At 47.6% G+C, this 17,963-nt stretch overlaps 1 protein-coding gene across 1 annotated transcript in view; it reads right to left on the bottom strand.

The window, feature by feature from the left end:
- Positions 1–17,963, bottom strand: part of LOC138569897 (guanine nucleotide-binding protein subunit alpha-15-like) — a 383,219-nt gene that overhangs the window by 255,621 nt on the left and 109,635 nt on the right. The window contains exon 3 of the mRNA XM_069648327.1: positions 2,095–2,249. Within this exon, the coding sequence (XP_069504428.1) occupies positions 2,095–2,249 (155 nt within the window). The remainder of the gene's footprint in view (positions 1–2,094; positions 2,250–17,963) is intronic.

Genomic DNA, 17,963 nt, shown 5'->3' with positions numbered 1-17,963 from the left:
CGTTTTCATCGGGACACCTGTGGGAACGCGGGACGGTAGGCCATGTGTTGTGTTTGTGTGGTTTTCATAACGTTTTGACCCATTTGCTGGAGCCCTTTGTCTCACAACCCTTTCTTTTCCCAAATGTGACCTACATTTAGTCGCTGCTTTAGCCACCATACACTTTTGTAACCTGCACAAGTCACCTACCCTTGAAAAGGTCTGCCTGTGCTCTTTCAAAAAATGTATGGCTGCCGTTCCTCACCACATTGGTTTTCCCAATTTACACATGCTAAGTGCGTCTGGTCAGACCGTGAGCGTAAAACTCCTGTGTACCATGGCTCAGTGTTTGGCTTGTGGTATTGCTTGTTTTGTACAAACACTACAAAAATGGTATGCTCTCCTAACTGCAAGAGTCGGGGGAATGTAGCGGAGCATTGCTTTTCTCAAAATTCATAGAAGCCATTGCCGTACCAAGCCAACCATGTCCAACACATACCTTTTTTTTCAGTCATTTTCCCGCTTTTCCCCCATTCGATGGCAGTTTCCCCTACCTAGTTGTTGCCTGACCTATACAAATCACCCCTTCCTAAACTTGGAATTTTGTCTACTTTTCAGAAATATATGCCTTTCTGTCCTCCAATTTGGCTTTCCTGCCCTTTTCTTCCATTCCGTCCATGCATGTCCAATTGGCAAAAATGGCAAAAATCGCCTACCTCTCACAAAACGGTTGATATCCCCATCAAAATATTTTTTTTCCATTTCCACTCAACCTGTTCCTGAAAGCCAACACATTGGGGAACTCAGCACAGCAAACCATTTGTTCCTAGCTCTTACAAGGAAAAAACCACTGGCTTCTTTGTGCATCATTTTATTGGCATTTTTTGAAAAAACCCAAAATTTTCGCACATTTTCCTTATTTTCTCTCACCCCCCTACAGCAACCTGGGATTCCTGGGTGGCGTTACGACCGCCTACATGTGGGAAGAAAAGGAGCCAAATTTGGCCGAGATATCTCATGTAACAAAAAAGTTACAAGCCATTGAATGGCCACATACCAAAATCACCAAAAAAGGCTCTGGCACTGGGGAGAAATACCCATGGCACTTAAAGGGTTAAGTGGCAAGACTGGCATTTTGGTGCAGCCAGTCTAGCTATTTCTTTGGCAATGCAATTTTTACTGGGCACCTATAGAACGACATTTTGGTCCTGCCAGTCTGGGCATATTTTCTTTTTGTGGCGCAGCATTTTTAATGGCAAAGCCAATAGGAGTATGTTCTTACGTGAGGATACTGCCATATATTATCAGAACCGGACATGGATACGATTTTTTATAGTATCATTACTGACATTCTGCGTAAAGCAAACAGGAGTACATTCTTATACGAGAATATTGGTATATATTTGTGCAGCTAGCATAGAAATGTATGGACACAGCCAACGTGAACATGTTTTTATATTGCCATTTAATGTGAGCAAAGGCATCATGAAATGCGTTGAGAAACGCTACTGTGAACTGTTGGTGCATTGCGTCTATTGGACTTTTTCATGAGTTATCCTACAAAAACCAATAGCAAACTGTCTGTCTTTCTTCCAAATTGTTCATTTAAATTGTGCTTTAAAATGCATCATTTTAACCAGTTATTCAAAAACATTTCTCAGGGGAGAAAACCCCACCCCCCTCGAATATCCCTTAGTTGGCATATTTGTGGGAACTATTTACACCCCTCCAAATAAAAGGTTCAGCAGCCGCCACTGGAATTAATCTGAAATGTAATAGTTGATAGGCGTTTTCATTGATTTTAAAGGTTAGGAATACTGCTTATTTAGGAATTGAAGATGCTTTTAGATGGTAATGAAGTGTACATTGAAGGTAAAGTATTATCAGTGTATGGTGTTATGTTGCTGAGGTGATGATGCAAAAGGTTTATAATAAACTGAATGTATCAATAAAAACAAATTAAAAAAATTACAATGTTTCCATGAAAAAGCACACTGGTCTACCATATTACCAGTGATGTCAAGTATATGTACAAAATGTTACCAGTGATGTCAAGTATATGTACAAAATGTAACTTCAACACAATAGACTGTTAACACCACCTCTTACACTTACTAAAAAGCGGAGTCCAAAAGCTGATATTCCCTCCGTCTCTTGTAACAAGCCTTTATCCCCGGGTCCTGCCAGAGCCGTCGGATGGCATCCAAGTATTGCTTGTCCAAGGACAGGACTTTGTACGCTTCTACCTCCTGCACTAACCTCGCACCAGCCTATAAACAAAGAGTGAAACCATAAATTGTTGAGATGGGTGGTGGTATTTATTAGCTGCCGACAAGGACACATTCTATGTCAAGATTGGAGGCAAGCATTATGCTTCACTTTCTTTTTTCCTTACAGCATTAAAAGAAAAGTTCCAATATAATCAACATTTACCACAATGCCTCGGCCCTCCTGTAATATGGAAAATGTTTTGAATTTTAATCCCATGTTACAAGTGCCTCCGATCCCCTGACATCATTCCCTCTTAAGAAATATGATGCCCAGCCCACGCACTCCTTCCTTGATTTTCCTCTCAGAAGATTAGCGCTAATAATTCATTTTTGGGGTGGAGGGGTTTTGTATTTGGTTTTTAAACATTTACAAAATAAATGTTTGAGAAATAACACATGGTTGAATACAGTTTGTTCTACACGGATGCTATACATTGTTATTAAGATGTATTAAAAGGATATCAAAACTTAAAACAATTTCAAAACATCAAGACTAAAATTCAATCATAAAAACTCTCCAGTTCCAAGTGCAAATGAGTGCAGTTGTGCAAAATTGCAAGTGTGCCAATCTTCCAATAAAATCAACTAAGATATAAAATAAATAATAGCACCATATGAGAGTAGACATACCACTTGATTTGAATTACATAGTTCGAAAACACATTTTTGAAATACAGAATAATCACAAAACATTAGACAAATAACATTCATGTTTTTAATAATTCATCGTCAATTACCCTCAGAAGGTAGGTTGAGGCCATAATCAAAGATTGCTTTCACCTTGCATCATTCCTGCCCACAGTGAGTTCATGGCAAAATCTGATCCATTGCTACTGTATATACTTAATATAGTTCATTTCAAATTTCTGAAATCTAAAACCAAGTGTTTCAAGGTTTCCTTTGGTTCACCACAATTTGGGAATCTACACTGCCTCAGAGATTTGATGTCAGTGTTACATGACCAATGTGCGATTCTTTCTCTGTGTGAAATTGGTTCGGTTTAAAACGCATATCAATAGTGTGAGCCTTGGAGCAGGGAAACAAGCTTAACTAGGCACAACGTAGTTCTCTTTTTCTAAAAAGTTAGCATACTCCTTGTACGTACTGTGTTTTTGTAAGTTGTCAATTGTTGCAATTCAGTCCATATCATACAATTTCTGTTTAACTAACCCTGGGAGATTAATTAAGTCTTCAGTTACAGAATCAATATTAACCATTAACATTTGTATTGTTCTACAGAAGGACCCAATAGAAATCAAGCTATTACCAATCGTCATCTCATTCAGATCAGTGTACAATGAGTTTGAAGGTGGATTTAGAATGTTAGCATAATTGCTTAGTAACCTCCATTCGTATCTGGAAGCTAGGGGGCTTATACCTAATTCATGGTGTAATACTGAATTTGGAATAGAAGTCGCAAGATGGAGTTTTCCATACACAGCCTTTTAAGATGTTAAGCATGATCTAATGTCCAACAGGCACATGTCTAAGCCATACAGTAGCACCGGCTCCACTTTTAACATGTAAAAATCTAACAAAGGTTGAACTGAGAATTTCCAATATTTAAAATATATCACTCTCATTTATGAAACAAGTGGTAGTAGTTTCACGTTTAGAATCTTTGTCCACATTCCCAAGTTATATCCCAGATACATGATGTGGGTAGGTTGTTCGATAAAAAACCATGTGTATGACTTCAATTTCTTCCTACCTGTTAAAACCATAATCTTTGATTAGTTGGGATTGGGTTGTTAATTGTGTTTTCGTGCGAGGGTATGAGAAAATTTATAATTTATTTTGGTGCCCAAATGGGGTAGTATCCAGAAGAATGAGATTGTCCGCAAATGACGCTAAATTGTAACCTTGCTTAACTCCAACATAAGTTGGTATTGTATCAGTCAAGGCACCTTCCTGTTTGATTCTTACTTTATAGTAGGTGTTCCTATGTAGCATGGAAATTAAGAGAACTATCGAAAGAGGTATACACAATCTGATCATTTTGTTGCACAGTATGTTGCGATTCACACTGTCGAACGCTGCTATCATATCTAACGCATCCATGTAGACTAGATTCAAGCCGTTGCTTTTTGTCTGTGCCAGGATGTTTGATATAATGGTGGCATTTAATCCAGTACCCATTTTTTTGCGAAATCTTATTTGATATTTGGAAAGAGTGTCATGTGCTGCCATATGTTTTTCCAAATCAACAAGAATTAAGAGGGAGAATATCTTGGCAGATGCATCTGTCAAAGCAATGGGTCGATAGTTTACAGAAGTGCAGGGTCTCCCTTCTTAAGAATTGGCACAATAATGGAAAGCAACCAAGATTCAGGAATCAAGTGTACTTTGAAAATGGATTCAAATATGGCCTTCAATATGTGAGCCCGAAAACTAGGGTTGGATTTATACACGCACGCTGGGATGCCATCTGGCCCTGCGGCTTTTGAAGAGTGTAACTTTCGAGATTGCCCATTTTATGCCAATTAGTTTCCATTCTAATTTCCCCATATTAACTATAGGTATGGTTGGGAGTTGGATACACACATAAGGCAACAGTAATTGAAATACCTTTGCAATGTGGTTCCTCCATACTTCAGCAGAGAAAGAAGAATGAAGTCTCTCTTTTTGATTACAACTGGTCTACTTAATAATGGACCAAATAGATTTGTATTATGTTTGCAAATGTGTTTAATCATTTTTTTGATTTGGTGTGTTATGCATTTTAATTTTGATTTGTTTCACTCTATTTTTATACAGCGGAAGAATGTGTTTCTTGTTGCTTGTGTACTGGACTGAGTAATCGCTGCTATTTCTCAATCTCCACAGTTTTCTATTTTTGTTACGTTTTGTCATATTGAGTTCCAAATCAAATGAGAACTTGTGTCTACAATTAACAGGTGTTTGCTTACTGGCTAGAAATTTTAACTTTGAAGAAATTATATGACTCACAAAGTCTTCTGTTGCACCCGCACTCCATTTTTAGTAGAATACAGCCCCAGCCCTTTCAAGCTCTTGAGAAACCAGATTGGTAATTTGACGACATAATTTATTGTTCCATCTCAAAGAAATATGTGGACGATCTAGTTCCAAGAGCCTCAGTGCTGGATTTCTACAGTACTTTAACAGTGAAATATTAAACTTTAGCTGAATTAGTAGATGATCACTCAGTTTAGTGTCATGGGCATACACAGGCTCACGACGATTGCTAATTATGTTAGAGCCACAGAGGTAATAAATTAGTGAGCAAACTTGACCACGTTTCCAAGTGTAATTTGTGGATTTGTGCACAGTTTTAACAAAGGATATATCCCAATCAGAAAAGAAAGATGCCCACAGTTTGCCTCTGCGTATTGACAAAGACTCATCCGAATTTTGGACACAAGTGGAATCCAAGTAACAGTCCTCACAGCACATGGAATTAAAATCCCCGCCCACAATCAACTTGTAGTTCCGGTTGTGTAAAAATGCATCTTCTAGAGTTGTGTCAAGCTGATTGAACACATTTCCTGAGTGATTTTGGCAGGGTTCCAGTATAAGCATACTAGCAATAAAACCAGATCCACCCTTTCTGTTAGACATAATTCGACAACCAGGAGAAGTTCGGAACAAAATACAAGTTTAGATACAGTACTTAAGGTATTATCGATGGCAATCACAAGTCCTCCAGAGGGTCTTCCTGCCAATGCTATGGAGACAGATGAAAAAGTAGACGGTATCCATCTATAGAGTATTGACCAACCTTCATGGTTTCCTGTAGGAACGTTACATAAGGTTTATTTTCAGAAAGGAGTGAGGAGAACCATCTTTGGAAGTTTATTAAAACCATACAGGTTTCATGAGGTCACAATAAAGTCATTTACTCTACACTGGCTACGCCGAAGTTAACGCACGTTAGGTGCTAAAAGGTTTTGATAAGGGGTTCGACCCACGTCCAATATTTTATTGTACCTGCCAGTGATAGGAACTGCTAAATTGTCTTTGTTTATGGCCTGCTCACTGTTGCCTCTTGGATAATCTGAGTTTCTACAAACTCCTTTGCCTCCTGTTTGGTCATAAAGAACTGAATAAATAACCCTAGTTGGCAAAAATCAAGTTTGTGTTGCCAGATTATTTTTGATATGATAGCAGAAAGAACCTGGCAAATAATCTGATAATTATTGTGCTAAAATAGGGTAATCCTGTCAGTCTGACCTCGGAATTTAAGATTCTTAAGGAGAGAATTTGATGTATTATTCCCAGTAGAAAGGAACTATTAATTTGAGCATTGCCAAGAACATTTGGATCACTCTCCCAGCCCAGGATGTTCAGGGCCTGCTGGAATATTTCACAGGTATAAGATTCCACTTTTGGTGGATTAATAGGAGTTACGGTGAAGCCGTTGCATGAGCTTGAAATTGGTGAGTTTGAAACAGCAGGTACATTGATAGGCCCTGTAGAAGGAATACTATTTACACAAGGCAATGAGACGTCAACAGTGTGCTGAGTGTCCCCGTTTAGACCAGGAAGTTGGCTCATAGTCGCAGTCCTACCATTGCTGGTATTTGGCAATGGCAAACTTGCAGCAAGGGGTGGATGTGTGGTACCAATCATAAGGCCACTAAGTGTAGTACCCAAATAGGGAGCACAATTTGCTAAAGGCTGAGCAGCATGAGATAATACGTTCATACTGGGTTCAGGTGCAGTTCGAGATGACATGTGATTTTCAGTGGTCAACTGAGAAGGTGGACACGTGTCAAGTGTCGATTAGACCCTACCAGAAGTCTTTATACTGCCAGTACTTAGAAAGACGTTTGACATAAAGGCCTGTTTTCTAGAGCCTAATTCATCCAATTTGGAAGACAAAAAGTGTATCTCATCTGTAAGTTTGATAGATGGACTTTTTTCTGTGCTAGGGATGGAGGTAGCTAACTTAATCCCCTCCTTGCATTTTTCAGTGTTATTCTTATTGACTGCGTAATCACCGGCAGATTTCTTCAACTTGTGACCACCTTTCAGCTGTAAGTGTAATTTACTTTTCTCACTCAGTTGTTGACGGTCTAACAGCTCTACTTCACTGCTAATAGCACAGAGACTTTTAATATTAGAGTTGTATCCACAGATTTTGGTAAAGGGCAGATCCTTCGTTTTTTTTACTTGAGTCTCATTCAAATTTTGTCTATTAGCTCTTCGTTTAGTTGCTCTAAGTTAGAGCCGTTTATTCCTGCGAGAGAGAAAAAAAGAAGAGCTACCAGCAGTAGATACTGATGCAGCTGCAACAGCATTCTCTTTGTCGATAATATCAGTTAGCGCAGAGAGACTGTTGGAATTTTCAAGGTCTTTTGGGATTATTGGATTTTCAGTCATAGTTTTTAGTTTATCGGCTTTTTGTTCTGCAACGCTTTTGTATTTAATGAACTGTACAATTGACTCAAGTTCAGTAATGTTCTCAGTATGAGTTTTGACATTGTGCCAGAGTACCAGAGTATCTTTTTTTTGTTTTTTAATTTTTTTAAAACCTTTACAAAACAGATACAAATACAATATTTAAAATCATATTATCATATCATCAATAAAAATAGCAAAGTGAAAGAAAAAAGATAAACAAACATTTCCAGTAATTCAACATTTACAGTAGATTAAAAACTGCTCTAAATACTTTCTGGTTTCATGCCAGCTTAACGAACGAGTTTGAACACAATTTGAACTAGGCGATTACAATACCTGTCCCTAACATACCAATAACTGCAAGGTAGTTTAGTTAATTCATTGGTGTATAGCCATACCTAAATTTTAGACGCCACTACATTAACCTACTCAAATCCACTGACCTATAGGTTTGACCACTGTGCTACCTACACCTCTGTAAATGCATCTGTATATTCCCTCTAAGTACTTCTTGACACAGACCTGCTGTATTTATGTATTTTTTTTTCTGTTCATAATATGTAACTTGGTAACCTAAGCCTTGCATTTTCTGTAACTGCTGCGCCCCGATACCCCCGGGTCTGGTGCACATTAGAAATGAATAAACAAACAAAAATCATTTTCCCTGTCACAGTCACTAACCCGCATACTTCGGCTAAGAAATTGACAGTGGCCAGTTTTAATGCCATGGATTTCCTATGTAACATATCCCACCAAACATCAATACTGACACACTCTGGACTAGAAACAAACTTGCCGAGGGCGCTCACATGTTGGGGCTTAATAGCAGCGAATTCCAGCAAGAGGTTTCAGTTACAGAAAGGCTATTACAAAAACGACATGGAATGTGTTTGCCCCCCCCCCGCCCCCTTCTCTGATTTCTAATATTTCCCCGGTAAATAATACATTGAAACGAATTCTCAGATAGGCAATATGCCAATTACGATCAGGAAATTTGAGAAGATATGATTCAGGATTGCCCGTGTGGGACTAGATGGTGGTATATGCTAGATGTAAGTACGCTCTCCATTGTTTTCTCCCAGTCTTTATACCGTAAAAATCGCTTTACTATGATTGGATTAGACATCAAATTCGCATGTGGCAATGCTTTTATACAGTCTATTTGTAAGGTCAAAAGCCTACGTGACTCAGAGCAGCTCATTTTAATTTTGTCCCCTATTTCAGCATAAAGACAATTCTGCTTAGCCATACACAGTTTCTATATAGTGCCATTCTTCTCCATTGCACCATGCACTCTAGCGATAACAGTCCTAGTTCATAGCGCAAGGCATTTAACGGAACACATTTCGGGAGGTAGAATATCACTTTTTGCCATATTTTATATTCAAGCTTCTGCAAGGACAAGGGAGAATAAGGGGCTAATATTTCAAGACCATAAAATAATTTAGGAATAACATTAAGCTTGTAAAACCTGAGTAAAGGTGTCAATGAGTAATTGCAATATTTATGTGCTACTTTTTTCATTTGAGAAATGTTAACGGCTCTTTCTAAGATGCAATTCCAATACAGATAGTTTTTACTTGTGTCGAACGCAGGGAAGCCAAGATAGCACATTGATCTGGTTTTTGCAAGATTGTAATCATTTAGGGGGTAATTCATAGAATTCAGCGCACAAGTGGCGCACGCAGCTGGCGCACAGTGTGCGCGAGCGAATCCCTGCGCCATCCGCGTGCGCCAAAATACATTTCCGCGCACAGAGTACTCATGGATTCCAGCCGCCAAAACCAGCCGTGGCGCACAGTGGCGCAGCGACCCTGCAGCAGCACAGAGTACTCATGGATTCCAGCGGCCAAAACCAGCCGTGGCGCACAGTGGCGCAGCGACCCTGCAGCAGCACCAGTTACGCCCCCAAGAACGCCCCTTGCGCAGGGAAAAGCCATCAAAATCCCCAATCCAGCGCAAAGGGCTGCGCTAACCCTGTACCAGCAAGGCAAGCGGGCTACGTGTATCACTGGGGTGCGAGGGAAGTACCTCACGTCATTTCAGCTGGGTACGTGTATTTCAGGGGTGCGCTGGAAGTTCCACACGCGATTCCATCTAGGTACGTGTACATCAGGGGTGCGCGGGAAGTTTCACACGTGAATTCAGCAGGGTACGTGTATATCGGGTGTGCGGGAAGTTCCACACGCGAATGTCCTGGGTACGTGTACATCAGGGGTGCGCGGGAAGTTTCACACGTGAATTCAGCAGGGTACGTGTATATAAGGGGTGTGGGAAGTTCCACACGCAAATGTCCTGGGTACGTGTATTTCGGGGTGCGCGGGAAGTTTCACATGCAATATCAGCAGGGTACGTGTATTACTGGGGTGCGCTGGAAGTTCCACACGCAAATGTCCTGGCTACGTGTATCTTGGGGTGCGCGGGAAGTTTCACACGCGATATCAGCAGGGTACGTGTATTCCAGGGGTGCGCTGGAAGTTCCACACGCGAATGTCCTGGGTAGGTGTATCTTGGGGTGGGCGGGAGCTTTCACACACAATATCAGCAGGGTACGTGTATTTCAGGGGTGCGCTGGAAGTTCCACACGCGAATGTCCTGGGTACGTGTATCTTGGGGTGCGCGGGAAGTTTCACATGCGATATCAGCAGGGTACGTGTATTTCAGGGGTTCCGTGGAGTACTACACGCGATTTGGCCGTGTGAGTCCTACGAGGTGTTATCTCCACAACCTCCACGGCCCCTGCAGGCAGCCCACACCACGGGGGACTAGCCTGCACCCCCACTCATGTCCCCCTGCACCGCCACCCCCGGCACTGTGGTGCACCCTCCACTAGGCCCCCACTCATGTCTCCCATCACTCCCACCCCCCAGCACTGTGGTGCACTCTCCACCAGGCCCCAACTCATGTTCCCCTGCACCCCCACCCCCCAGCACTGTGGGGCACCTGCCAGCAGGCCCCCACTCATGTTCAACTCATGTTCCCCTGCACCCCCACCCCCCAGCACTGTGGTGCACCCTCCACCAGGCCCCAACTCATGTCCAACTCATGTTCCCCTGCACCCCCACCCCCCAGCACTGTGGTGCACCCTCCACCAGGCCCCCACTCATGTCTCCCATCACCCCCTCCCCCCAGCACTGTGGTGCACCCTCCACCAGGCCCCAACTCATGTTACCCTGCACCCCCACCCCCCAGCACTGTGGGGCACCTGTCAGCAGGCCTCCACTCATGTCCAACGTATGTTCCCCTGCACCCCCACTCCCCAGCACTGTGGTCCACCCTCCACCAGGCCCCCACTCATGTCAAACTCATGTTCCCCTGCACCCCCACCCCCAGCACTGTGGTGCACCCTCCACCAGGCCCCCACTCATGTCTCCCATCACCCCGACCCCCCAGCACTGTGGTGCACCCTCCACCAGGCCCCAACTCATGTTCCCCTGCACCCCCACCCCCCAGCACTGTGGTGAACCCTCCACCAGGCCCCCACTCATGTCTCCCATCACCCCCACCCACCAGCACTGTGGGGCACCCTCCACCAGGTCCCAACACATGTCCAACTCATGTTCCCCTGCACCCCCACCCCCCAGCACTGTGGTGCACCCTCCACCAGGCCCCCACTCATGTCTCCCATCACCCCCACCCCCCAGCACTGTGGTGCACCCTCCACCAGGCCCCAACTCATGTTCCCCTGCACCCCCACCCTCCAGCACTGTGGGGCAGCTGCCAGCAGGCCCCCACTCATGTCCATCTCATGTTCCCCTGCACCCCCACCCCCCAGCACTGTGGTGCACCCTCCACCAGGCCCCCACTCATGTCTCCCATCACCCCCAACCCCCAGCACTGTGGGGCACCCTCCACCAGGCCCCAACTCATGTTCCCCTGCACCCCCGACCCCAAAGCACTGTGGTGCACCCTCCACCAGGCCCCCACTCATGTTCCCATGCACCCCCACCCCCCAGCACTGTGGGGCACCTGCCAGCAGGCCCCCACTCATGTCCAACTCATGTTCCCCTGCACCCCCAGCCCCCAGCACTGTGGTGCACCCTCCACAAGGCCCCCACTCATGTCCAACTCATGTTCCCCTGCACCCCCACCCCCCAGCACTTTGGTGCACCCTCCACCAGGCCCCCACTCATGTCTCCCATCACCCCCACCCCCCAGCACTGTGGGGCACCCTCCACCAGGCCCCAACTCATATTCCCCAGCCAACATGTCATCACAATCTAGATCCCTGGTCCCTATGGTCGGCCTCCAAATGCAAAACACCCACCCGAGTATTGCATCCACCCACTTAGAAATGGCAATAACATGATAGAACCCCAATTGCAAGTTTGGAAACGAACACATGTCCCTCACATACACCCAATGGGTGTCAGTGAATCGCAAAACCCATATCTTGTTATGCATGAAACCAATGAGATGATACTACACATTGAAGTTTGAACAAAAAATATGTATTAAAGGAAACATAAATTGAATCAAAAATAAACAAACAGAAATGGGAATGTAAAAAAATAAAAAGAAGCATGTCCGTGAAAAAATGCAAAACCAAAAATCATAATCCAAAGGAATGGTGTCCAAAGTCACAGTCCACAAAAGAAAATCCAATGGAAAATTATAATTAAAAGCCATTGCTCCATGGGTAAATTGTAAAAAAAAAAAGAAAATCCAACAGTCAACTATGTACAGATGAACAAGCCAGGGTCCATGATCCCAACAGAAGAAATTAAACCTATCTAATAACACTACCTAATAAAAAAAAAACTATATACAAAAATGTGGCCCATTGTCCAAAAAGTCAAAAAAAAATGCAAGACCAAAGGAAACCTAACACTAACTACAGAACTATGTACAAGGGCAGCGGGCTAGTCCGACGGCTCACTTTTGGATGTCCCGGGCCAGGGCATCATCGAACTCCTGCTCAATGTCCCGGAGGCGGTCCTCCTCCATGGCCCCGAGGGTCCGCAGGGCTGTCGACGTGTCCACCTCCAACCCCCTGCGGATTGCCTCGAGGCACTCGGCCTGCCTCAGGGCTCTCCGCATGGAGTTCTCCGCCCTGACCATTGTGAGCCGTGCCTCTTCCGCTCGCTACCGCTCCGCATCTATGGCGTGGCCCAACCGCTGCCACACGGAAGACACTTTCTGTCCTGGGTCCTCCTGCCCTCCGGCCGATGCCTGCCCCTCCGATCTCGAAGGCCCTGAGTCTTCATGGCTCCCACCACGTTGCTGCTGCTGCTGTGCCTCTGCCCGTGCACTGCCTCCTGCTGCCTGCACATCCTCCGCTGGCTGGGGTGCAGTCGTTGATGTGGCCACCCCTGCTGGACGTCCGACTCCCAACTGTGGCAGGGATGCCTCATTCACCAGCCTGGCCGCACCGTCAGAGGCAGCTCCACAGGGCACGCAGGTGACTGATGGGTGGGAAGATGGCACGGAGGACGAGTGGCGCATAGGGGGTTCAGTTGAGGAGGGGGTCGTAGCAAGCCCCATCAAACGGAGTAATCCGGCCTGGGCCCAGTAGGCCGACGCGGTCAACGAGCCATTCGAGATGACGTGCAGTCTCCTCATGAAAAGACTGCAGGTCACCTCGCCCGTTGACGCAACGCCACACCAGTCAAGACAGGCTCAACCCGGACCCGGATAGCCACGTCCGCAGGCAGAGGAAGGCCAGTTGTCGTGAGCTCATCCCCTGCCTGAAAACGGGTCTGGACGTAGGCATCCCTGCTGGTGCAAGATGATGCAGGGACAGGATCAGGGACAGGATTGCACACAGGCACCTCTGCGGCGGCCTGTGCTGCCTCCTGTCCCTGGTCCTGCACTGCACCACTAGCACCAGTGGAATCCCCACCTCCAGACCCCGTCTCTGTTGCTTGCACGGCCTCCTCCTCCACCAAACCCCCCACCAACTTGGATGACTCCGTGCCATCTTCCCCCGTTGGGCCCTGTGGGGTCCTAGCTGCCCCTTCTGCTGCCGAGGAGTCCAACTTCTACCTCCGCCTCTTGGACCTCCCCCCGGCAGCTGCGGCCTGGGACGCGGCACCGGACTCCTCACTCCCCGACGAGATCACAACCTGGGAGGGGAGCTGGGCCTTGCGTCTCCGGCTGTCGGTGGGATCCCCGCCGCTGTGCTCCACAGCACCTTCTCCACCCTCTTCATCAGTTGGCGCTGCAGACAGGGAGAAATAAAACACAGGCATCAGGGCACTGTACAATGGACACATACACACATGACAGTTGTACATGAGTGGCATTGGCAAACCTCAGACATGCCATCACAATCCCCAACACACATGTCATTTCAACTCGCACACATGAGCCATACCACAGCCATATCGCAACTGCCAGCACCATCCATACACATACAACAGCATGAGCAGGCAAAGCTGAGCCAGACATCACATGCAACACAGGAAGTGCACTACACATGTACACACACCACCACACTTGCATGCATGTGTACACCTCTGCCAAGTGTTGCAGTGTTCAGATGGGCATCCATGTCACATCTGCCAATCAGGCTTCCACATCCCCCCGTCACATGCATCCATGTTGCATCACTGTTGCACCCTTGTCAAATACACACAAATGCACACGTACACAGTGCTGATACATGCAGCTGAAAACAACATACATGCGTGACATCACGAACATGTCTCCTTACATACACATTCATCCAAACATGTGTGCCCACACAACTGCATTTGGCATGCAAGCCTACACACACAAGCACCATCCATGTCTCACACATTACAGCCCTCGCATGTGTTAGCCTCACGGCCCTGTACACCCCCACCCATACTCGACCCCATACAAACGGATGTGCAACCTGCACACTACTGAAACATCACCACACGCACAGCTCACAACCAGGATGCATGTACACTTACCGCTCGACTCCAGACGGGTCTGCCTCTCAAGGACCTGGACGTGGAGCGCTGGGGATATGCGTTCCAGGACCCTCATCTGATCTTCCGACAAGTGGCCCCGGCGCCCCTTAGCATCCGCTGCCTTCAAGAGGCGCCGGGCCTTGTTCAGGGTCCTGGACCTGAAGTCCTCCCAGCGCTTCTTGACATGTTGGAAGTCGCGGACTGCCACCGCCTCCGCGTTGATGGCAGTCACGATGTCCGTCCAGATCCGAGTCCGTCCTTCCTTGTTGGCGTGGGAACTTCCGAAGAGGGCATCATACTGCCCCAGGATTTGCTCCACTAGGACACCAACTTCCCTGGCACTGAAGCTGGTGCCCCTCTGCCTCTCTGGCCGGGGGTTGTCAGTGGTGCCAGATGTTGCAGTGCCCGACATGACAACCCCAGAGGCAGGAGTGGGTGGGCAACTGGGTCCTGGGGCTGGGCTGTGGAGCGATGGAATCCCAGTCGGGAGTCTTCGGTTCCAGCAGGGGTGGTCACAGCAACAGCACCCCTGGCTGATGTGCAGGCAGCAAATGGCAGGGCACGTGGGCAGCAGGCAGTCAGGCAGCAGCAGATGGCAGGTGGGAGCGTGCTCGGGGCTCTGGGGGACAGTAATTCGGCCTTCTGGGCAGGAGCATGGTCTTCCGTGTGCTTACGCGTGGCCAGCTTGATACAGAGTGATTTGGCACGTGAAAATTCTGCACGTCCGCGTGTAATCCGAGGAAAGGGCCCATGCGCGTAAGTGACGTGACGCGCGCAGGCGTTTCCCTCAGCATGGGTTAAAGGTGAGCGGGCCCAGCAGTTCACTGTACGTGCCTTTCGTGGAGACCGACGTGTGTTGCTGCTTCCTGTTGTTTCGCGCACCATCACAACTTCACAGCTATCAAGGACGTATCTCTTCTTTTGGCGGGGGTATTGGCTACGCGTGTTTTTCTGCATCTCGCTAGTCAGACGGTGAGTCGCACACGCTCTTTTTCCCACTGCGGGTGCCCCTGTGTATCGCACCCATTTTCGATGTCATAGTAGCCTGCGTGTCCCACGCGTATGCGTTATTCGTGTTACTGGGAGCCACCGCGTACTGCGGGAGGTTGAATCCACGCACGTAGGCTGCAGGGTTGCGTGCACGGTTTTACTGCAGTTTTGGGGTGCCTGAGCATTGCGTGACCCGTCACTACATCACCGGGGTCACATACAGCCTTGCAGGTGCAGGGGGGCTGTTAACATCTTGCTTCCCACCCCCTTCACACCAATTGCCCAGGTCAATTGTGATGTACACCTCCCATTGGCACCACTCCATCTGTGCCATGGTTGGGAGGCCACCAAAGGTGAGGGGCGCCTCAGCTGGGTGTACTCCTCGTGGCGGGCGTGGTCGGGGACGTGGCCGTGGTGACCAGGGAGTAGGGGGACTCCAGGGTGTCCAGGGCGGCCACAGAGGGGGAAGAGGCAGGGGTGCGCCACTTGAGCACAATGTTGTGCCATGTGTCGGTGCAGTCATGCCACCACCCCCTGTGGTTCCGGGGGATGCAGCTTCTGCATCTGGCAGTGGCGCCTGTGTGACCCGGCAGTCTGTTCCATCGACTGCCACGGGCCCAAGGGTAGTGGTAGCTGCAGGTGCAGCTGTGGACACCACCACCCAGGATCAGGGTCTGCCAGCGCAGGCTGCGTTGGCACTTGAGGAGCCCTTGGTAGATCTCCAACAGGCCAGGAGGGAAACCATAGGGGCAGGCCGGGCTGCTCAGACCAAGACACGTGTCCCTGGGGCAGTCATGTCATCTGCTGACCCGAACAGCCAGGTGTTGGCAAGTGCAGGGGCAGATGCACCCAACAACACCCCGGTTGTGAGTCTGCCAACCAGGACTGTTGCGGTCAATGACCCTGCCACAGCTGATGTTGCTGCGCAGGGTCCATTACAGGACACCCAGCTGCCACTGACACAAGTCAGGCCTTTGGTCGTCCCTCCACCTGCCACTCCCTTGGCTCAATCCACCGAACCCACTGGCCATACTGGTCAGGGCGGCATTAGCCAGCCAGGGTCTGCGCCACAGTCCAAGAGGAGGAAGGTTGCACCTGCAGCACAGGCTGGGGCCCCACACACAGCCACAAACTCCTGCACGTCGAGGAAGAAGCCTTTCTGCAAGCAGGAACTGGACTTCCTCGTGGACTACGTGCGGGGCCACAGCCGTGACATGCTAGTGGGTGCCAATAGTCAGATTACGGCTGCCCAACGTGACACCCACTGGAAGCATGTTGCGGAACATGTCAGTTCATTCGGCCATGAGTGCAAAAAGCGTTGGAATGACATCAAACGCAGCACTAAGGCTAAGCGTGCCTCTAATTACAACTTGACTCTGGTGACTGGGGGTGGGCCTGCACCAGAGGAGGAAGTGCTCACTCCGCATGAGGCACTCGTTGCGGAGTTCATACCACCTGAATTGGTCGAAGGAGTGGGAGAGATGCTGGACTTTGATGCCCAGTCCAGTGTGTTGATGCGTGTTTGTTGAGGACGTGTGTGTTTCACTTGCGGGATGTGTTGTGCATGATTGCCACTACATGTGACGTGTACAGGGTTCTGATGTGTAAGTAATGCAATGGTTCCGTGATGCATGTCTCCTCTGCCTGCATGCGGGGACTCCATGTAGGCATGCTCCCTTGCCCCTCCTCCGCCACTCTGCACCCCAGTTCCACCTTTGCACTGGTCTGCTTCAATCTTGCCAATGTGTACTTTCTTGTTCATGCGTCCTGTGTAGATGCTAACTTCCAGCGTAGAATCTGCCAGACATATGCCGTGTGGTACAGCCTTAGTACTTGATGCAGGGTATCTCACTTGTACTGTGCATAGGTCAGATGTCTGGTGCTGTGTGACTTGTGTTTACACCCCTAGTGGGGATGATTTTGGTGTTATTGTCCACTGTTCAGCTTTTGCTAGATGGGGTGTTTCATGATTAATGTGTACATTCATTGCTGTGCATTGTGTAGTATGTTTCTTATCTTTACTGTACACATACTTGTTGCGATTCATGCCGTAGACAGTGTTCCACACTTTTGATGTGAAAGACGGACTGATGGTGTGATTTCTGATGTGACTCTCTGACATGGTCAAGTAATGAGATGCCTGAAGAGACACACACAGATGACTTTGAAGTATTAATCATGTGTTTCATGCCCTTTCTGCAGGGGGTTGAGCCTCCAGAGCACCTTTGCCAGCAGACATGGCCCATTGGACGTCGGAATTCTGGACACGTGTGTTGGTGCCCACATGCACATGTGTGCACAAGCAGAGGCACAGGGATTGCAGACCTACATCCTAGAACTGCTGACGTGTTCCAAGGAACTCCAGGCACGCTGCGCAGCACAGGGGGGGCCACAATACAGCAAAGCTTGCACCAGGCGAGTTGCACATGCAGGCTTAGTCCATTGAGGCACTTCTATCAACCATGTAGCCTTCCGAGAC

The sequence above is a fragment of the Ambystoma mexicanum genome, chromosome 1p, assembly GCF_040938575.1.
Source record: "Ambystoma mexicanum isolate Mex_15411 chromosome 1p, UKY_AmexF1_1, whole genome shotgun sequence".
Classification (NCBI taxonomy): Eukaryota; Metazoa; Chordata; class Amphibia; order Caudata; family Ambystomatidae; genus Ambystoma; species Ambystoma mexicanum.
Note: the sequence above shows the minus strand (reverse complement) of the source record. Positions and strands in the feature narration are given on the sequence as shown.